At 39.2% G+C, this 23259-nt stretch overlaps 1 protein-coding gene across 10 annotated transcripts in view; it reads right to left on the bottom strand.

Moving 5' to 3' along the window:
* rreb1a (ras responsive element binding protein 1a) overlaps window positions 1–23259 on the bottom strand; it is a 60060-nt gene that overhangs the window by 24031 nt on the left and 12770 nt on the right. For 2 of the 10 annotated variants that reach the window (XM_079602289.1, XM_079602282.1), the window contains 2 exons: window positions 7655–7745; window positions 5449–5520 (listed from right to left, as the gene is read on the bottom strand). The exons of 3 other annotated variants lie outside the window; for them this stretch is intronic. Coding sequence is in view for 1 of the 7 variants with exons in the window: in XM_079602281.1 (XP_079458407.1) it covers window positions 5449–5520 (72 nt within the window). In the remaining 6 variants the exon portion in view is untranslated. Of the gene's footprint in view, window positions 1–5448; window positions 5521–7607; window positions 7746–23259 lie in introns of all 10 variants that reach the window. 5 more of the 10 variants (XM_079602285.1, XM_079602288.1, XM_079602287.1 and 2 more) reach the window with 3 other exon arrangements.

The raw sequence follows: 23259 nt of genomic DNA, 5'->3' as shown, positions 1-23259 counted from the left end.
CTGATAACTTTGAGTGCATTGAAGGGAAGTTGTATGCAAGCCACCAATCACACTAAAGCGTGGCTGCATGTCTGTTTTCACTCATTAGACAAGATGAGCCACTCCTCTGATAGAGCGTTTGCATGATGGGCGGGACGTTTTTGCTGGAAAAGGAAAAGCGGTTGATGTTTGGGGTGGGGGACATACTAGTACTATGTACTGAAGAGAAAAACAGAAAGACACTGAAAACAAGAAGATCACAGTGGGAAAAGGGAAAGGAGGGAAAACCTGTATTCGTAGAGATGGGTGTGGAAAGTCAAGTGAGATACTGTTGGGTTCTGTTGATGATTAGAGGTAGAAAGACAAGAGGTTACGCAACAGCAGGGCAGGTTTCGAGTTGTGCAAGGATTTGGGGTGGGGGTTTGGGGCGAGAGTGAGTGAGACAGAGTTGTACTTGTCATAAGATTCTCGCTCCTTTGCCGGGAGATAGTGGGGGTGGAGGGAGTTGGGGGGCTGCTGTTACTACATCTGTTCCCACCCATCACTCTCACTATCCTGCACACACACACACACACACACACACACACACACACACGGCAGAAAGAGGTTCTTGCACATCCTTGTTAAAACAAGTCAAACTCTGGGAAAGCAGAGATGATTTGGTGTGAGACTATGAGCAGAGAATATGTTGAGGATGTGTTTGCGTGTGCTTGAGTTTATGTGAGCTTCTCGAGTGTTTTTGTGTTAGTCAGAAGCACAGAAGGGTGGAAAAGTTCTCACACGATGCCAAACCGAGCAAGCAAGAATGCCTCTGCTGTTCCCTTTCTCTGTCTCTCTCCATCTTGTTTCGTCTTCCATCTGTCCCTCACTCCTTTTCCTCTTTCATCCTAGTTAAAAACATATTTTTTTCCTCTAAATTATTCTAAAATGAGTTGAGGTTGACAGCATTTCTTTACAACCCAATTTTTTTTCACGACACAGAGTCAGTTGGAATTAGCCACTAGCTATAACCATAGTTTTCTTCTGGAAAATCTTAAATGAGGTATTGGAAAAGTAGATTAAATATTTACTAAACTAACACGTGAAGTATTCAAATTGTTGTAATTCTGCAATTGCACATTTGTGCAGGGCTTGCATCACATAAATGCTGGCAAAAGTATCATAAATTTTGTTTATTTTGACACTATCAAGTTCAAATCAGTCTAAAACCAGTGGATCACCGCCAACTAGGAGGCCTCAACATGATTTAAAATTAGACAAAAGCTTAAAAATAAGCTAAATCAAACAAAACTTGAATTCACCCCTAAAAAATGTATTCTACGAATGATTATATGAAATTTAATTATTTATTTAATAAGTATTGGGGAATCAAATAGGTTGAGAACTGCTGTACATGTGCGGCCAATACATTTGTGATGCTACACAACTGGCGAAAAGTTGGGTTTCAGCTCGACAATTGAAATTTAGTCAACAGCTTGTCCTACTTTACCACGGGACACACATATGACACTGCCAAATAGTACAAATAGCACCTGACTATTTATTGGAGAAGCATTCCTAATCTAAATTTACCTTAAAACTTGGGCCTGAAGCCAAAGCATCCCCCTCTAGCCACAAACTCAAGTCACCAATGCATGATTTAGTCAAAAACATTACAAGAGCTTTCCTTATATGATGCCTCCAGCCTACATTTAGTAGGAGCTCTAATTAAAGTAATTGGCCTGGCTTCTGGGATGCAAATGACAGAGCCGAGGTGGGTTGGGCTCTTCAAGGATGGCTGTCAGACAATTGCTCCAAGCCAAACTGACAAAAGTGACACATGCACTTTAAAAGCAAACAGATATTGCATGAAACAACCGTTAGTTTCACTGTTTTGAGTCTTGAATCGCTTTTAGAAAGAGAAAGGATGGAGATATAAAAGTTCTTCCTGAGCGGGAGAAAGCTAAAAATGGGGTTTGTATGCTCAACAACAAAAAAAGCGCTTTGTGGTTAAATTGAGAAATAGTAGAGAGGTCTGCAATGAGGCGAGGGGGTTGAGATTGCAAAAAATCCAGTGACCATATGTTGGCTGTTCATTACAGCCTTCAGTGTCTTCCTTAACATCACAGCGCTCAAAAGGAAACAGAAGAAGTGCAGAATCTCTTGTGTGAAATAAGTAGTAGCTAACACAGATAGACGAGGCAGTAGAGGAAGGAAGCTACACTCCCGGATCTAAACATCCCGAGATCGTGGTGAAAAATAGAAGAGTTTCAGAGTCGCCATTCTCTCCCACCGCGCATCTGTCCTCCCTACCAATCATTATCACATGATCACATGAGTGACTCAATCTGGGGCCTATTGAGCCAGAATCTTGTCCTGACTTGCCAGACCGAGCTTCACAAATCCTCTCACACAAACTGACTCCCGATGACAAAGGCGGCGCATTCGCTCGTTTTAGTTTATGAAGTGGTGTGCAGTCTGCCAGCTTGAACTTTTCACGTTCAGTCTCTCTGACTCTCTAAGGGCAAAGATCAGGGTATCAGTAGAGCACTATGTTTACAGAGAGCAAGAGAAAGGGGGCTGGTTTGGGGCCAAACTAGGACAGAGTGGAAGGAATATTACTAGTACTCCCTCTCTTACTCCCGTAAATCACACTCTTTCGTCCGCTCATTCGAATGTCATTCGCCCTAGAGATGACTTGAGTCTTACACAAGCTCTTTCCGGACACACTCACACAGCAGCAGAATACGGTTGTCCGTCCTGTACTTGAGTTTTTAGTATGGTTACGGTCAGACACAATTCAATTATTTACAACTGCATTCTATCACCAAACTCACAATTTTTTTTCTGTTGTTCATCCCACGGCATAAACTATCATCATTTGGTAGCGCTGCCCCCATTCCCCAACACATTCGCGACCTTCCATCATTACATGATTTCAAAACCCACTTTAAAACATATATTTTTGCTTCTTGTTTCTCTGATCCCTGACTTTATGAACTGCTTCTAGTCATGTTTATCTATTTCAGTTTAATTATGTCACCTATTCAGTTGATCCGTATTGTTTCTTTGTCTACTGTCATGTTTATTTGTATCATATTGTAAAGCGACCTTGAGTTTGCAGATAGGCGCCATCTAAAATAAACGTATTATTATTATTATTACTACAACTTCATTCTCGGAAAACCTGTGCTGTGTGAAGGGAACTGAACTGAACAACTAGTTTTCTGTTATGTAATGCGTCATACAGTGTGAGAGATCTGCACAAACGTGTGTCTACTGTGTGTTTTGGGTTGTCATGAGTGGTTTCGGTAACTTACAGCGATGGCGATATGAGCTGTGTGTCATCTCAGGTTTAAGATCCAGTCACTGTTCTCCACTCCTGTCAGTTTTGTGTTCTACGCACGACTCAAAAGCTCAGCTCTCACAACACTAATATAAAAGCTGTGGTCAATTAATGAAGATTTGACAGATGAACTTGCACGCTTTGGACTCTTCTTGTGTCAAAAAAAAATAAGACTTTAGTTTTATGGACGCCACTATCTTTGATATTACCAGAGCCCGTCTACGGAGAGCATGGCCACTTCCTATTAAGTCCTATTGTACCAAATTTTGGTTGTAGTTCCACCAGAGTTCCACTGGGGGCGATCGCCCATGAGTGCAAAATGAATGTGAGTCTATGGCGCTAGACGGCTAAATTTGTCTCTTTCACCCGATTGCTGTTGAGAAATCTCAGATTTGATTGTAGGATGAACTTGCAAGTTCAACATGGGTTATAGGTCGAAAGTTGAATGAACGAGTACCTATGTCCTTTCGATTTCTTACAGGTTGAGTTGTTGTTGCCCATAACACGCTAGCATTCTGCTAATGAACGCTGATTGGTCCGTGAAGAACTGATTACGACCAGAGATACCGCTTGATGGCATCGTGGCATCCGAAGCGGGACCAGAATGTCTATAGCTGGGTATAATAATGGGTATAGCTCCATAGACCTCCATTCATTCTGCACTCTTCCTGTGAGCGCCCTCATATGGAGCCAGAGTGGAACTGCAACCAGTTCAGAAGCCGGAAGTTTACTGGGAGTGGCAGTTCTCCCCTTATTAGACATTCTCCGTTGAACGTTCATACAGACTGAATACAACTGTAAGATTCAGTTTGAACGGGACATTTCGAGACTCACACACCTCTAAGTAAAAGCAATTGTCAATCCCAAAAACTGACAGTCTTAAGGTAGCCTCCCTCTCTGAGATGGCGCAAACGGGAATAAGCCTCTTATCTTAACGTAATGGCCTACTGAACTAGCTTTGTGCTCGAGGGAAAACACAATGGGACTTTATAAACCCTGTCCAAGGTAAAAAGAAATGTCCTGAAGCCAAAAATTCTCCTTATCAGGGAGTATTGTCTAGCCATCCACTATGAAAATTACAGCAATCAGGCAAATCCTGTAACTTGATCCACTCGAATGGTGAGTTTCCAAGACTATTAAAAGCTGTAATTAAGCAACAAATTTGAGATGCGTCCTGTTAAATTCGGCATGGAGACTGCAACCGTCTTTTCTTCCCTATTGTGATGTATATCCGAGTGAAACCGCTTCACCAACAAGCAAAGAAATGTAGAGCTGGACATAATGTTGTCCATCAGGAATTGTAGAAAGTCTTGCCATTTTCTAAGTGTTGTTATAGTTTCATGGTGGCTAAGCTTTGAAATAGGGAGATCCAACATTGCAAGTCAGATACAATAAAACAGCAATGTTTATAATAGATGCACTTTTAAGGAAATTCATAAACAGCACAACACAAATGCAGAATGTAGGGGTCTCTAGATATGTTTTAGTACCCAGGTTTGTCACCAGGTTTCCAATTCAGATTAAAAATATGGTTCAGATAATTTATGGTAAATGCGACCTCAAGTCTTGTGTGCTTCATGTCAGTAAGTTGTGATAAGTCTCCATCTTGAAAGTGAGTGGTTTGGAGAATATGTAAGAGAAGGATTCAGGGTGTTAAAGAGAGTACATTGAACTTGACTAACCAAAAAACTACCAGACAATACATTTAAACCACCATGACTCCACAATTTATCACATGAGGCCAAAACAGTCTAAATCCAGTAGTGTGAGAAAAACAGACCTCGTATTAAATACTTCCTCAATCAAATCAGTTCAATGCCCCAAGAGCAGAACAGAAACAGATATGCTAAGCAAAAAAAAAAAAAAATGGGTGAACTAGCACAAACACACTGTAAAGATCTTCCAACAAACAACAGCATCAAAATAGTTTATGCTCTCATCTGCCATTTTTTAAAATCTCTCCGGTCTGGACTGGCTAATTTTTAATACTCAAAATGTTTCTCCATCACTGTACATCTCAGTTTAGCTTGTGGTTCATTTCATGAAAACAACTGTGACTGTTTATGGCGAGTTATCAGTATCACCTTTATCTCTGAACCTGCAGCCACTCAAACAGGTTTTTGGTGGATGACAGACTGCCTCACCTATCAAAGACGCCTCAGGCCCAACCACCACACAACCACGTTTCACCACCAGCTCAATATCCCACCAAAAACCTATGGAACAAAGTGAAAACCATATTACACACCATGATAGAAAAGTTTCACTGAGCAGAAAAGGTGTCGATTTGAGAGCATTCACTTTAATCTTGGCGACATCTAATGAATTCTGTTATCATTGTTACATGCCCTGTCGGTATGTGATGAATGGTGCGGTCCTGTTCAGTGACTTTTAACAAATGCGCCACAAGTCTGAGCTTGGGGAACTGCCGGCGCTCGAAAGCATGGCTTGAGCAATAGGCCATGACTCAGAATCACTGGAGTCAGAGGTTAGTTTGAGCACATTACCTCTTCGGTTTAGTCTAATAATAATAATAAGCAACAATCTAATCTCACCAATTGGAGAATTATATATTTGTGAGAGTGAATGAACGACAGTCAAAGGCAGCTTACTCTGTATATAATTCAGTTGCATTTTGTGTAAAAGAATGTGTCTTCGTTCGGGAGCATCATACTTTCACCTAGATAGCACAGCTGTTTTACAGAAGAGAACGTTGACCTTTGACCCTGCTACCTGAGAACCCTGCAGGACGAGCAGGGGAAGATGTAGCTAGCAACTCTCATTTAGGCTGAACTATAGACTGAAGCTAAATGTACAGCTAAAAAAACATCTTGCAATAGTTAACATAAAATAACAGCGATAAACGCTTTTACAGCATTTATCAATCTTGCTTAATGTGATTTTCTAGCTAGTTAGATAAACAAATACATTTAAAAATATATATTTATTAATTCATTAATAAATGCTGTACAATTGTTAGTTCATGTTAGCTAATGTTAAAAATGAGACCTTATTGTAAAGTAAAGTGTTATGACAATGGTAGTTTTTATCTTTATCTTTGACGTTGCACAGCTTTATCAATGCCTGAACTCAAGACAATTAAAGTCAACTTTCATTTAGTTGTAATGTTTCTAGCAACTCTCATTTAGGCTGAACTATAGACTTATATTTACAAAAGCAAAAAAAAAAAAAAAAAAAACTCTTTAAGGCTCATTTTGTCAACATTAATGCAATAGTTAACATAATAACAGCGATTAATGCTTTTACAGCATTTATCAATCTTGGTTAATGTGATTCTCAAGCTAATTAGATAAACGAATACGTTTAACATTTAACATTAAGAAAAAAAAAGAAGTGTTAAAAACTAAACTAAACGAATAACGTATTATGTACTAATTAAATTTCAACAACAGTATACAATAAATTAGCAGTCTACAATCATACATTTAGATTGTATTAATGCTGAAATTAACATTAAGTTAGAATTATAAATGCTGTATAATTGTTAGTTCATGTTAGCTAATGTTAAATTAGACAGTAAAGTGTCATGACAATGGTAGTTTCTATGTTTATCTTTGACGTTGCACAGCTTTATCAATGCCTGAACTCAAGACAACTTCCATTTAGTTTAAAGATTGGCCTTTGTCTGGAATTTTGTCTTTACATCTTTTAAAAAATGTTTCCTTCAAAGCAACAATCACACGTACATATTTCAGATTCCTTCCTGCATCTTGATGCGAAGTCATGTCTGTAACTTACCACCCAACCTGAACCAAAAACCATCTCATGTTTTCAGCACAAGAGTTTTAAAACAAGACGACGCAGCACTGATAGATCCCAGCGTCATGCAGAGGACGTTAGTGTGTGTGTGTATGAAGTCTCATGAGCTGAAAGCAGATTACAAGTTCAAGCGTAAGGGTTTCTGTGCTTTTATGAAGCAAAATAATAAACTGTAACTTGACAAACAGGAGATTCGCATCTGTTTTGTTTACCCAACTCAATTATAAACGGGTCCAAAGCCCATTGAGCTGCATACATGGCTAGCTTCCCTGTTTGCGGACCGCATGCACACTGCAAAAGAGCAGAACAGCTGAATTTGATGAATGATAGAGCAAAGGTATGCGAGCCAAGGATGTCAAAATGTGTGGGAAACTATACAGTATGAGTGTAGCTGTGACTTTAAAACAGCGCAGATGAATAGACATGGATGAAAGGATGAAATAAAAGGAGAAACTTGTGGGCAGGGCTTGATAAGCAGGCCAGTTTTCCACATGCTGAATGTGCAAACAGTGAGGATGCTCACTCGGCTTGGCTCGGACCGGACCGGACCGGACGGTGAGGTATATTTACCCGTCCTCAGACGAGGTTGTATAATTCTGCTGGCGCTCGGGGTTGAAGAGGGACCGCAGTGCACCTCGTGTGTCAGCAACCACTGCTCACACTGCAGGGAGACCACAAAGAGGGAGTTTAATATGCATGCCTATGAACACACACACACACACACACACACATATTCTTGTACATCTATCTTTATGAGGACATTCATTGACACAATGTAATCTCTAGCAGTTTAGCCTAACCTTACCCATCACAACTGAGTGCCTAACCCGAACCCTTAAGGCCATTGCACAGTGAGTCTGAAATTTTCGTATGCGTTTTTTCGTATTCGTGATTCGGTGGTTCTGAATTGTCAAAGCACCAAACAAACACCATTCAAACTGCTTGTTATGGATGCGAAAAACGCAGAAAATCGAACCCGTTTAATTTTTTTTTATGATGGACGAAAGTTTCGGAGGCAGTGTGCAAGCGTGATTGACATAACGTGAGGTCGTATTTATTTTTTAACGTGCGAAAATTCGGACTCAGTGTGCAATGGCCTTTACCATAAACCTCCTAGGGCTGGGCGATAAAACGATAACGATAATTATCGCGATATAATTTTTCTCGATAAAACGATATCAAGAGTTCGATAAATGTTCGATAATGTTTATGCGCCAAAAGCGGAACGAAATTCATTTGAACCGTGCGCCACACGGACCGTTTATCCGCTCGGCTCAAAGTCCGAACGGCAGCGCAGCGCGAGCTCACTAGCGGACGCCTTTACTCTGATCGGCCTCGGTCACGAGATCCAGTGAGAAGCGCTTGAATTCAGCGAAAAAGGTAATGTCTCAGTGATCTAAACCAGATGAAAACGGCGCTGACGAAGAGGAGGAACACTGTACGCAACGATACAGTCAGAAGCTTTTCCGTCTACACATTCCCATAATTCACCACGGATTTACTGTAACGTTAGCCTAGTAATATTAACTGCACCATGAAAAGGGTTGTATTATATTATTAATGTAGACAATGTATTAAAGGACTAATGGAATATAATTACAGTATTTAATAATTAGGGCTGTCAAAAGATTAATCGCATCCAAAATAAAAGTTTGTGTTTACATAATATATGTGTGTGTACCCTGTATAATTATTTATATATATATATAAAAACACACACAATCATGTATATATTTAAGAAAAATTGGTTATATTTATATATAAAACATTTATATATAAATTATATAAATGTATATACAGTATATAAATGCAATTATTCCTTAAATATATATATGAATGTGTGTGTATTTATACATAATAATTCTACACAGTATACACACATATATCATGTAAACACAAACTTTTATTTTGGATGCGATTAATCACGATTAATCTTTTGACAGCCCTATTAATAATGCATTTAGGCGACTGGTTATCATACAAATACCATAGAAACCATAAAGTAATATTTTGCCATTTTAACCTGTAAGTTAGGCTATGCCCGGTTTTATCTGTGGTTATCATGATCTAAATGCATGATGCTGGATGACCAATTGTTAATTTTAATAAAACTCAAAATGTCATAATATTACAGTTTACCAAATAAAAATGAGCACATGCAGAAACGTAAGAAATTATTTTTTCTATTAAGATATTTATTTTTTTATGGAAAAATGTCAAATGTTTGAATGTTCACTCAGATTTGTGAATGTTCCCCTGTTTGGCAAGAGTTTGTCATGATATGTTCTGACAATAAAGAGTAACGTTAGTTTAAAACCACAATTAACGCTCTGGTTTCTTTTTGCTCCTAACTTTCACTTAGGAGCAAAAATCTGCCTTTAAACTTGAACGAAATAAAGATTTGACATTTATCGTGATAATGCTCGATATCGACTGATTTCAAAAAATTAGGGCTGTCAAAAGATTAATCATGATTAATCACATCCAAAATAAAAGTTTGTGTTTACATAATATATGTGTGTACTGTATATAATTATTTATATATATAAAAACACACACAATCATGTATACATTTAAGAAAAAATAGCTATATTTATATATAAAATATTAATACATAATTTAAATTATATAATGTATATAGAGTATATAAATGCAAATATTTCTTAAATATATACATGAATGTGTGCTTATTTATACATAATAATTATACACAATACACACACATATATTATGCAAACACAAACTTTTATTTTGGATGCGATTAATCACGATTAATCTTTTGACAGCCCTAAAAAAAAAATATATCATAATCATTTTTTTTGGCCATATCGCCCAGTCCTAAAACCTCCCCTTAACCTAATTATAACCTTATCCCTAAAACCAAGTCTTGACCCTCAAACCGGCCATTAAAGGGGTCTCAGAAAGTGAGGACCGGCCAAAATGTCCTCACTTTACTCTCTTCGTCCTCACTCCAATGCTCTAAAACTCAAACTGGGCCTCACAAAGACAGTTGTACAAGTACACACACACACACACACACACACACGTTCGGGATGAACCAGACTTTTGACCTTGAAATCTGTTATAAAGTAATAAAATCATTGCAAAACTTGTTGTGTTGAATCACAGCGCTCTGAAACACAGAATCTCTATCTCAGTGGCTGGAGTTTGACCTGCAGTCGTGGTACAGTTTAACTCGATCTCTCCCCAAAGGCTGCTTTGAACCAAGAGACTGCGGTTCACTTCAATGTTTGGTATTGGGGGTCACCAGTTAAAACAATACACAGCAGAAATTTGTCAATCGCTTTAAATGTTCCAGTAACATTTCTATTCACTTCACAAACAATTGACTCTTATGAAGGAAGGGATTCTTTTAATGATTTCTTCAAATGACTCACGAAACTCTGAAACTACCAGTTTGATTCATTCTGACTAATCCGTTACTTGAATGAACTCACTGAATCATTCAGAGCCGTTACTGAATCAACATCTGACTCATTTATTACTATTACCTGCAGTGATTGTAATAATTAAACACGCTTTGTGTACTTGAGGTTTGTGAAACTTAAAATCAGAATCAAATGTGCGATGGGTTAACTTTAGAAATTGTTAAAAGGAGCATTTAAATAACTTTTCCATGATTAAATAAAAATCAAAGTGACAGTTCAGAGATTAAAGGATCAGTATTAAAACAAAACAGTACTTTTATATTAGCAATGATGCATTATTTTGATCAAAAAGGCAGTAAAACATTTATAATGTTCAACTATTCACAACTGTTTTCTACACCGATAATAATCATAAATGTTTCTAGCGTAGAAAATCATATTATACTGATTTCTGAAGGATCATGTGACACTGAAGACTGGAGTAATGATGCTGGAAATTCAGCTTTGATCACAGGAATTAATACTGAACATTTAAAATTATATTATATTTTAAATTGTAATAATTTATTAATATATTAAGAAACAACTTTAAAAAAAAACATTTGAACACTGGTGTATACTGTAATATTGCCAAAAATCATAGTTTACACTAGAATGTTTAACTAAGCTGCTAAAATATGAAAATAAAGAAAAATCTAGAAAAAAAATATATTACTAAATTACTTATTTGTTGGAACTAGTATTGTATAAAAGTATTTTATAATGTGTTTGATGTCACCCAATGTTTAAATAAATTCTCACCTAAAATCAGCATAAAAACATGTGGTCTGCTACTAATAAACAGTAAGAAGTTGTTGAGCATCATTTGTTGCATCACTAATCAGTGATTTGCCCGTTTAACGTCCGTTAGCCGCCCGAAGGATGGAGGGATACGGAGATGCACAGATGAAGAGGAGGAGAGACTTACGTAGCTTTATCCTCTTTGTGCAGGAGCTTTTCAAAAGAGTGGAGACGCGACGGAGGGGTGATGGGGAGAGAGAGAGAGAGAGAGAGAGAGAGAGAGAGAGAGAGGGAGAGAGGGAGAGAGGGAGAGAGGGAGGGAGAGAGGGAGAGAGGGAGAGAGGGAGGGAGAGAGGGAGAGAGGGAGAGAGGGAGAGAGGGAGAGAGAGAGAGAGAGAGAGAGAGAGAGAGAGAGAGAGAGAGAGAGAGAGAGAGAGAGAGAGAGAGAGAGAGAGAGAGAGAGAGAGAGAGACTTAACAGACTGAAGACAGATGACCATAAAAAGTTCACAGGAAACTTTGGCGTTGGTGGGGGATGGAGAGACAAGCGGAGGAGTCGTCAGAGGAGAGATGAGAGAGAGATGGAGGAAGGGATGAGAGAGAGATGGAGGATGGGATGAGAGACACAGGACAGAGATTATCAGATTAGTGGCTGGTAAGACTGCCTAATTGAGAGGCAAAGAGGCAGGTATAATGGCCTGGGTGGAGGAGACATTTTAGATTTTGTGTGTGTGTGTGTGTGTGTGTGTGTGTGTGTGTGTGTGTGTGTGTGTGTGTGTGTGTGTGTGTGTGAGATTTTTTTTGCTCTGCCCCTGTGAAACACACCCAGCCTCGGTGTGTTATCCCATCATGTGACATTGCTCTGATGATGATGATGGTGATGATGATGATTGGATACTGACTGTATTCAGCAACTGTGTTTGGCTTTGGTGTGAATCACACAATAGTCAAAGAAAGGGAGAAAACAAAAGGAGAGGGAATGAGCGGGCCAGATCAGTTTTACTGTTATTTTTTAAAATATATAAAAAAAAGTATATGGAGAAAACATTAATATGGAACAAAAACAATAAGCTTTGTAGCAAGTTTTTGCATATTGCGGTTTATAAGATGAGATTTTTAGGATAAATCTTGGATGGAAACGCTAAAATATAAATAAAATGGTAGAAAATGTGCATTAAAAATTTACCAGACCAAAGTTTTGGTTTGGCTGTATGATAAAAAAAAAAAAGCATATCATCAAAATTCACAATAAAAGTAATTTATTTAAAAAAAAAAGTATATATATTTTAAATAAATGCTGTTTTGAACTATCTATTCATCAAAAAATCCTGAAAAATAATGTTCCACAAAAATATGAAGCAGCAAAACTGTTTTAAACACTGATAAATTAATAATTATTTTTATTGATTATTCAGAAATGTTTCTTGAGCATTAAATCATCATATTATACTGATTGATTTCTGAAGGATCATGTGACACTGAAGACTGGAGTAATGATGCTGACAATTCAGCTTTGATCACAGGAATATATTACATTTTAAAATATAGTACAATAGAAAAGTAATTTTAAATTGTAATAATATTTTACAATATTACTGCTTTTTTATCAAATAAATGCAGCCTTGGTAAGCATGAGACTGACCAACCCCAAATTTCTGAACATTAGGGTAATTTCCTAGATATGCATCAAAATAGTCATGTGACGTTGCCTTAAGTAATGCGACTTAAATCGCTGTCACTCCCACTCATCATTACTGTAGCAGACAGTGCTGAATTATTCCACACATCTAACCTATACGCATCAGTAATAAAGAGGTTTTCTTTACAAACACAACTAATGACAGGGTTCCTACAGGTTTCTTCAAGTTAAATTCAAGTCTTTTTAAGACCTTTTTATGACCATTTATGTAAAAAATTAATACCTATTTCACGTCCCTACCAGCAAAGAAAAACAAAATCCTTGAACTTGTGTTCATTTATTTTTCAAATGTGGAATGGGTAAAAGATGAGAAGCCAAGCAGGTGTGAAGAATAAAAACATTTCAGTAAGTTTGCCGAACAATGTTAAGTTGTTTTTTAACATTAGCTAGCTACTTATTCCATGCTGGGAATATGGGGAACTGAGAGACCCCTGAACAATAAACATTGAAAATCAGAACTCAACAATAAATAAAGAAGAAGAATAAATAATAATCCTAAGGAAAACAATAGGGCCTTCGCCCATTCAGGGCTTGAGCCCTAATTGTCTGTGAAAAATACAATACGGAGAAGTTACATAATTTTTAAGACCCAGACATCAAAATTATGTGACTTTTCAAGACTTTTTAGTTAAGGTATTATTTCCAAATTAATAAATTCAATGCTTTTAAGGCTTTTTAAGACCCCGAGGGAACCCTGCAATTAGAGAAGTCAATATATGCTGTTGAAAAAAGTTTAAAAAAATCATCTAAGAAAGGTGCCTCGATTAACTGCAACAGGTCACATGTCGTTTCTGCATGACAGGAACCCGCTCGATTTAGGATAAAGTTATGTTTAATGAGCGCAGGTATAGCCTACATCCATTTTTGAGTTAAAGCTGTTTATGTATGCACACTATGTGATTACCTCCGCCTCCGTGTGTGTGTGTGTGTGTGTGTGTGTGTGTGTGTGTGTGTGTGTGTGTGTGTGTGTGTGTGTGTGTGTGTGTGTGAGAGAGAAAGAATGCCACTGCTCTGTTTCAGGGCTGGATGACAGGCACGGACAAGTGCATGAACCGACGTGTTTGAGAGCATTTGGCGCGCTGAGATAGTGCTGCTTTCTGCCTAGCACATCACCCCTCAATATCAGTTTCAATAGCGAGAGGCGAAGAGAAAAAAAAACAGTGAAAGAAAAGGAGGAGATTGGACCTGTGCAAAGAGAGGAAGGTTCAAAAGAGTTTAAAAAGAAAGGTTTGAAAGGAAGGAAGGGGGGAAACTGCAGAGAAAGAGCGAGGTGAGAATCTGGATAAACGGGACGGGCCAGTTTGCTTGTTTGAAAGACAGCACCAAGTTAACTGCTCACTCCCTGGCTTGTTTGCTTTGTTTCTATTAAACACCAGAGTGTGTGTGTGTGTGTGGGTGTGTGTGTGTGTGGGGGGGGGGGTTACCAGGACCTGCACCACCCTGAGGTCCCATATCCTTATCAATGCAAAGTGCAAACCGTACACCCTATAAAACAGAAACACAGCCTACATAAGGCCTGATACTAATTACTTCAGTTAGACTACGCCAAAAAAGACAATTGCCCACTGTATTAAAAGCGTGTTACCAAGTCCTTTTTGAAGAAAGTGTAGTTTCCAAGCAATCCCGTCGGAAGTTGGAAATGCGGTCACACTGAGATGTAAAGTTATAGCCAACACTATGCAATAACGCAGTCCCGTTATACATATTTAACATGAATTCATCCTCTACTAAGACATAATTAACCCCGAGGACTCAAGGGGGCGGTCGACTGTGCCATTCAACTGTGTAATTATTCAGGAAGCTATAGCTATAAATGTCACTGTCGTCAAACCGTTGTCTTTGAATAATTGCATAATGACCATAGAAGACGAGAGTTACAACACGGATTTGAGTCAAAGACTGCCATCATAATAAAAGTTCACAATGTTTCCATGTCCAAATAAAAATGGCTATACCACAAATATGGTGATTAAATGGTCCAAAAAAAAAAAACGCATCCCTCAGGAAGTTTCTCAATTATTCAGCAGAAGTGACAGCGCTGCAATCAAAAGCAAAGATGTAGCGAATTGAAATCATCTGATCAGCCATTGTGTGGCAACTTGGAAACTCCAGTGAGGTTTGAGTTCCTTTTACAGACGCTGGTTTATATCAGAGCAGAACAGAGAAGCACGTCACCAAACCCGGTATCTTTCTCAACAACGAGATTCCTTATAGCCTACATGATTATCTGCAGACAAATTTGCAAAAGATCCAGTGGCACCAAATACAGTTTAGTCAGCTGACAAGTTTTCTTATGGTAACATGACTAACAGGATGAAACTATGAATGTGAGATGTTTGTGAATACATCAAATTAGTAACTTTCGCCTTAACTTGACCAAAATGAGTTCTGCAAATTAAGTTGTGTCATCATTCCGTCTGTGTGCGCGACTGTTTTACTCACTCCACACCTGAGTCGAGTATACATCACAACAGCCGACAAGCTGAACTGCGCTGCGCAGGAAGTGGCTTTCATTTCCAAATCAGCCCTGGCTGCGTTGCCTTGGGCGAGCTTGCTTCATGCAAACCAGCTCTGTATCTGTGCGCGCATCTCAGGTTCAGTAAAACAAAAAAGTTGCAAAGCTTCCAAATCCGTCTCTTTGAAAATACAGGGCTCATCTTGTTAAATGCTTTCAGAAAGATCCATCCCAGCGAGCAATTTTGTGTTTAAAAGACAGCCGTCTAAACACCGCCCAGACGTCTAAAATAAGGCAAAATTTGGCTTTTGCTTCAGTTAATTTCTTTATCATCTAATTGATAACTAGTCTATTCTTTGGGATATGGTTTAGATGTCTATTAAACAGCCCAAAATCAGCCTTGTAGACGTCTGGGCTGTGTTTGGATGCTATTAGACGTCTTTTAAACACAGAATTGCTTGCTGGGTACAGTAGAGTTGCACGGATGCACAGGAAGATCTGGTTCTTGGTACGCACATGTTCTTTGGGTGTTTTAAGGGGGATGGGGACTCAGCTGTGGATCAGGCTCGATAGCTCCTGGCTTTTTAGAGGTTAAAGGGATAGTTCACTTTGAAATTAAATTTTGGTATGTTTTATCTTACCTGAAGTGCATCCAAGATGTAGGTGTCTTTGTCTCCGCGGTAGTTTCAATTTTGATATTTTTAGGTCAAACCTTTCTTGTCTGTCAGTCATATAATGCAGGTATATAGGCACTGTCTCCAAAAGCATGCAGAGAAAAGTCCAAATTAAAAAATTCCCCATCGTAAGTGCACATTGATGGCCTAAGCTCGCGCGAACTCATCCGGGAGTGTTGAGTTTTCACTTATTCCCAATTTGTAAGCCTTCTATCTTGACAAACTACTCGCTTCATTGTTCAGGCCAATCAAAGGCATACGTTGAGCCGTACAGCCAATCACACGCGTTTCTGCTGAGTTTAAAAATACAACGTCCAATCGAAGGCGGTTAGATTAGTTTCCGGGGAAGAAATTCGGTGTAAACAGATCACTTGGATGTGGTTGTGTAAAAGAGATAAAAACGATATAAATACTGTTCGCTTTATCACACAAACCGCTTGTTTCGTGTCTTAGGCCATCAATGTGCACTTACGATGGGGAATTTTTTAATGTGGACTTTTCTCTGCTTGCTTTTAGAGACAGTGCCTATAGACCTGCATTATATGACTGACAGACAAGAACGGTTTGACCTAAAAATATCAAAATTGAAACTACTGCGGAGACAAAGACACCTACATCTTGGATGCACTTCAGGTAAGATAAAACATACCAACATTTCATTTCAAAGTGAACTATCCCTTTAAGAGACGATGTTAACAAGCGACGGACGACTCGGCTGTCAAACCTCACAGGTGCCTGCGACAGGGACAAGTCTTTTGCCCTTCTTTTTCTTTTTTTTGCAGATGGTGGGTCTTTATTTGAGCCCTGGGACACATATGGTGCATTGGATTTGCCAGACTTCACAGTGGGGTGGTTGACTGGTCACATGGGTGAGGTTTGAGGACAGCACAGCCTCATCTCCATTTCCATGCAAATATGCATGGGCGGAAAGAGAAAGAACTGCATTCTCGCACAAAAGAGGCTGGTTTTTACCAAGATAGAGTTCTTGTAAGCGAAGACAGACGCTGGCTCTTGCCCGGTCTCTGTGAAGAGTCGTGGTGTGAGTTACAGAGGAGTGCAGATGCAGGGTCCATGCTGACAGATCAGTGTGCCATTGACAGCTGCCTGGAAAAAGCATACACTGTCCACCCCTCATTACAGATGTGTGTGTGTGTGTGTGTGTGTGTGTGTGTGTGTGTGTGTGTGTGTGTGTGTGTGTGTGTGTGTGTGTACAAGCTCTCTCAAAGAATATCGCTGTCCCCACCAGTCCATCCAAAACAGGGCAGCCATTTTAAACCTCTTCCTTGAGGGAGAAACAAGAGCCATGAATGAAAAGAATCACAACGATGCGAGACTACATGGGGACGTTCATCCCAGGCTCACTTTGGTTAAACAGTGCGTGAGGTGTAGAGAAATGAGTGAAAGGAGGATCTGAGCATCTAATCTCCTTCCCTCCTGTTGTTCTCGCTGTTATGATCACTTCTTTATTTAACAGACATGTTTCTGCAGGAAGACCAAGAGATCTTTCCCTGGGCCTTTGCTAAGGTTCCTTTCTCTCTCGACTTGTTTAGAGAACGGCCCAAGGATGTGAAGACGTTGTGCAATTGAAACTGTCACTGTTCACCGACATTGTTTTGAGTAATTAGAGGTCTTGAAAAGGTACCAGTTTTGTTTTGAATGCATTTTATTTGCAAAAATGGAACTTTTGATTCATACATGGAAAAATAAAATACTCTTGGGAAGCAGTCACCATTTTTCCCCAATCCCTCCCTCTCGGCAGAGCTGGCCGATGTGGCAGCTTTTATGGCAGAAAGGACGCAGTGGGCCCATGCCGTTCTCCTTTGACAGTTGTCTATCTGTGCAACAAATGGGACATTCATGGAGGGTCAGCAGTGACAGATCGGCTCCATAAATCCAGAGGCACACAGGGATCCGAATGCACCGAGAGATGCACCGAAATCAAAATTATGGGCCGAAACTGAATATTCTGGATGCTTTTTAATAGGGCTGTAAACGATTAATCGCGATTAATCGAATCCAAAATAAAAGTTTGTGTTTACATAATATATGTGTGTATTGTGTATAATTATTTTGTATATATATATATATATATATATATATATATATAAATACACACACATGCATGCATGTATTTGAGAAATATTTGCATGTATATACTGCATATATATTTTTATATGATTTATATTATATATAAATAGAACTATTTTATATATAAATAAATAAAAATTCTTAAATGTATACATGCATGTGTGTGTATTTATATTTATAATTATACACAATACACACTGACACATATATTATGTAAACACAAATTTTTATTTTGGATTCGATTAATCGCGATTAATAGTTTACAGCCCTACTTTTTAATAACTATGTATTTATTATTTTAAATAACTTTATACTAAATAAATAGCTTTTTTGTATTAACATTAGACTTTTTATTAAACTTCAATCATTTTAATGATACAGAATTTAAGGTATGCACCGATATGAAAATGACCAATAACTGATAATTCTTTATATTTGAAAGCCTATAACTGATATATTGACCGATAAATCTAAATCCAAATTTTTATATACTTTTGAGAGCCCGATTAAAAAAAAAAAAACTCACCATTAAAAGCCACGTCTCAAGTACACAATTAGCGTTCGCATGGGCCGTGAGCAACTGAGCCGAGTGCACGTGCAGAGAGCAAAATATTGAAGAAAGCATCACACTTTTTCTAGTGATAACGGCTACAGCGAGAGAGAAACCAGACAGCATATATTCAGACATTTGTTTCTCTTTTGCCAAAAAAATGACAATGCCATTTTCGGCCGATAATTATCGACATCCAAAATTGCAATGCATCCCTAGTGTATATGTCTCGCATCAGCTACTAGAACAACTGCATTATGTTTGGGTCCTGTAAACGTGCAACTCAAATCTACCATCTGAAAACTTGTGTTTGAACTAGGGCTGTCAAAAGATTAATCATGATTAATCACATCCAAAATAAAACTATGTGTTTCCATAATATGTGTGTGTACTGTGTATAATTATTTATATATATATAAAAACACACACAATCATGTATATATTTAAGAAAAACTGGTTATATTTATATATAAAATATTTATATATAATATAAATTATATAAATGTATATACAGTATATAAATGCAATTATTCCTTAAATATATACATGAATGTGTGTGTATTTATGCATAATAATTCTACACAGTATACACACATATATTATGTAAACACAAACTTTTATTTTGGATGTGATTAATCTTTTGACAGCCCTAGTTTTAACATCACTGGTGATAATGAGGGACGGAGAAACGGATGCATGAACAGTTAAGGCAAAAATTAATGCAGAGGATGCTCAAAGCTAACTTGGTTCAATAAAATCAGAGTATTGCAAAAAAAGAAAAGGACATTTTTTTTTCATGTGATATAACTCAAGAATAACTGAAAAAGTACATTTTATTTAGCATACTGTGCACGCATAACATAGCAGTGGGCATGAATGCAAGTAAAATAAAAATCTAATCTTAAAAGCCATATAATGACTGACTTATGCTTGCCAAACGTCGCAATAAAAGTATAGAGACACTTGTGATAACCATCTCTCTTTTATGCACCGTTGAGGTATGGGTGTGGCTGCTGGTTTCATGAAATAGACTAGATTCACTGTACACCTGAGAACACAAGAGACGGGGAGTAGGAAGAGGAGGTGGTGTGGTGTGGGGGGGGGGTACCTCCAGGCCTTTTCAGTCCTGTAAAAACGGCAAGCTCCTACAAGTCATACTCAAAAAGAGGCCCACAATGCTGTGCACGCATCCTGAAATTGTGTGAACGTACCATTATTGCAAAGGGATTCCCTCATACAAACCAGTGTTAAAAGAGATCAAAATATCACGAACAAACAAAGATGCTAATTATGAAAAGAAGTGTGCAAACAAACCACACTAACATTTTATCCAGTTCAACCAAAGTCAAGACAATTTGATTCACTGTGAATATGATAAAATGCGACTGACGCACTTCTGAAAGTCTAGCTGGTCAAGTTGAGGCTGGAGAGCCACCACAGTGAGTTCTCCATCATTTATTTGAAAGGACTAAAGAAAAGGAAAACCATTGGAGGGGTGTTTGACAGAGAACTAGGCAGATATGCCTCTTACAGCACTTATAATGGAGCTCTTTGTAAAGCAAAGAAGAATACGGCCTTCATCGAGCTGATGCTGAGAACATCTCTTTGCGGCTCAAATGCGCGCACATAAACAGACATGCAGTGAGCACGCATGATTTGTGGCTGTCAAGAGCGCTTTTTCTCCTCTCCTGAAAAAGAACGCTTGTTTGGTGTGAGAAAAGATCTGTGAAAGAACGTATTGGACACCTCGAAGGCCCAGTTCTGACAGCGGTGTTATGGTCAGTCAGTGTGCATTCCCTCACTGCCTCTTCTTTCACTCAATCACTCCTGCACCTCCCCTCCCCTCCGGCCCAGTTTTGGCTTCTGTTCCAATGTTACATGGCATAAACTCCAAAAGCAAGGATGCAGGCCAAAGTACAAGGCCAAAACATCAGCCAACTGGTGCTGTGACGGCCGACCACCACCCACTTTTAAGGCCACGCCCCCAAAAGCCAACCCATGTGACTCCCTTCGGCCAATCACGCCTCAGGCTGCCAGCTGTTTGCTATTGCCGTTCGCCTGAGTGACAACCAGGCCGGCGGTTGCAGAAGGGGTCATCCATCACACTCCAGTGTGTGCTGACGTGCACGGCTTCTCATCTGTGCTGAAGCGACTCCCTAGCCTAGCATCACATCACGTACAGACCCCCCCCCCCCCCCTCCCCTCCCCTCCCTGAAATAAGAGTCACATTGTTTTTTCCAGAGTTGCTGTGCAGGGCTCTCCCCTACATAGGCGTCTGCCTGAGGACACGCTCCTACAAGGGAGCAATTCATCTAGAATGGAGGGGGGGGGGGGGGGAGGCACTGGAACTTCAGAGGGGAATTTGCAGGCTGAGAGCGTTAAAGTCCCAATTTTTTTTTGTAAATGTGGCAGCTTGGTGGTTAGCATCAGGCTGACCATCCTACAAAAGGCTGTAGAGGGAGTCTACAAACAAAGAACGAGGCAAAAGTGAGAACTTTGTGTCATTTCACACGAGAAAAGGGGTCAATTATAGCCTGACTTCGTCATACTCATATTCTAGGCAGAATGTGAGTCTGATACTGCTCCATAGGGCTTTGATTATGAGGCGTGTCTTAACTCTGCACTCAATTGGATAGACCTACAACCAATCAGAGCAACGAAGTAAGTGACGTAGTTGTCAACAGAGCTCAACTGCACGCACGCTGGAAGAAGTAGTAAATTAATGAGTGTAAACGATCTTTGCCGTTATTGTAAAAATAATTTAAGGATTCACGGAGTACTTACAAGCACGAATAGCATTTTTGAGATAAATACAAAAGGTGTATGTGTATACGAACAAGTTCTCCGTTTAGGATTAGATCTCGACAATAAAGCAAATAAATCTTCTCGCATTTGTCGGCCCTGTCTCAACTTTATAACACGGTTGCAACGCGACTTGACTGATTTAAAAAAAATGGAAAGACGCTGAAAGAGAGCCGGCTGAAGAAGCGTGTTCATCTGAGGCTTCAGAGAACAGAGATCGTGAGCGCATCCCTTCCATTGGTTTTAATTGCGTCCCGTCTTCTTAGCCACCATCGGAGCAGCTGATAAATTAAACTTTTGGCGAATCCCGTAGGAAGGACGGCAAACACATCTTTCCGATCGACAAATGCCTTGATTGCGGTTCTCTGTTCGTCTTTTAAAATTAGTGCGCTGTCGATTTCTTTTATAACAGACGCGATAGCGGAATCTAAACATCTCGATCCTCCAGCTGCAGTCGTCTTCATCTCTGTTGAAAACCAATTCAACCCAAGCGCTCTTTGATGACGTGGTGATTACGTAACCGCAGATCAACTGTCCATCATCGATTAAAGCCCGCCCTGGCAATTTGATTGGCTCGGCCTTCTGGGAGCCGAGCATAATTACTCCTCAACGGATCGAGTCCAGACCGAAATTCCCGACCAAAATTTTTTTTTCATTGTGCAGCAAATTCTGATTTAATTTCATTGGACATCATGTTAGTCAAAGTAGCTTTCAGAACTGTAATGCTGACAGTGAAAATAAAATATATGTAATTTAGAGTTCCAACTCTGTGTAACGATTATGTTATTAATTGTGCATATGGTGTCGCATAAAAAAAAGTATGCTAGGTGTCACCTTCTACACAAATAATTGAGGTCTTTATTTAAAACACAATAGACTAAATTTGGGAGTAAGCTGCACAAATGTACATTGTTATCCACAGGACATCACAACATGTTATTCATGCTTGTATTGTTCTTTAAGTGTCAATTAGCTTGAAACCACCTTCAAGTGACGAATCTGAATGACATCACCCGGTACAGAAATGAAAGAAAGCACACAAGCCCTGAGTGTAGCAGTCAAAGGACGGCTGGTCATTACAGACCAATCTCTTTTGTTATTCCATTACAGTGCTTTAGAGGCGTTAGGGCACTAGCGTTTCGGCTGCAGGGCCGCAAAGGCCTCATTTACATCTCTATGGGCCCCCTTAATGTTTGCCCACACATTGATAAAGAGGGTCCCCATCAGATGTAAGGCGGCACCAGAGTGGGTACAGATTGGTGGGTGGGTGACAGCCCTCAACATTGTGAGGTCCTGAAAGGATAAAAGGGGTTAAAACACGCAGGAAGGAACAATTACAAGTTTCAAACAAAGGCAAGCAGGCTTAGCTGAAACCGTCACATAGCTCAACAAAGGAAAAAGTTCTGGTTTCCTCCACTGATTTTGGAGAACTTTAAACACTTATTTTGTCCCTTGGCGAGAGGTTCTTAGAGGACAACCTGATTAAGCATTTAATGTTGACCATCTAATAGTAATGGGCGATATAAACGATACAAAATTAGCCTACGATATAGATTTTAATATCGCGATAATGCATGTTGATGACGCAATCTACCCGCGAAATTTAGAGCCATGAGCTGCAACGGATCATCGTATTCTTGAGTAAACGGGTGAAAGCAAACCGGAGGAGCTGGTGAAAAAGAACGGTGCAACATCCATTATTTGGACTTGGTTCGGAAGCCGTCCGACGAGCAGCAGCA

The sequence above is a fragment of the Phoxinus phoxinus genome (assembly GCF_949152265.1).
Source record: "Phoxinus phoxinus genome assembly, chromosome: 24".
Lineage (NCBI taxonomy): Eukaryota > Metazoa > Chordata > Actinopteri > Cypriniformes > Leuciscidae > Phoxinus > Phoxinus phoxinus.
Note: the sequence above shows the minus strand (reverse complement) of the source record. Positions and strands in the feature narration are given on the sequence as shown.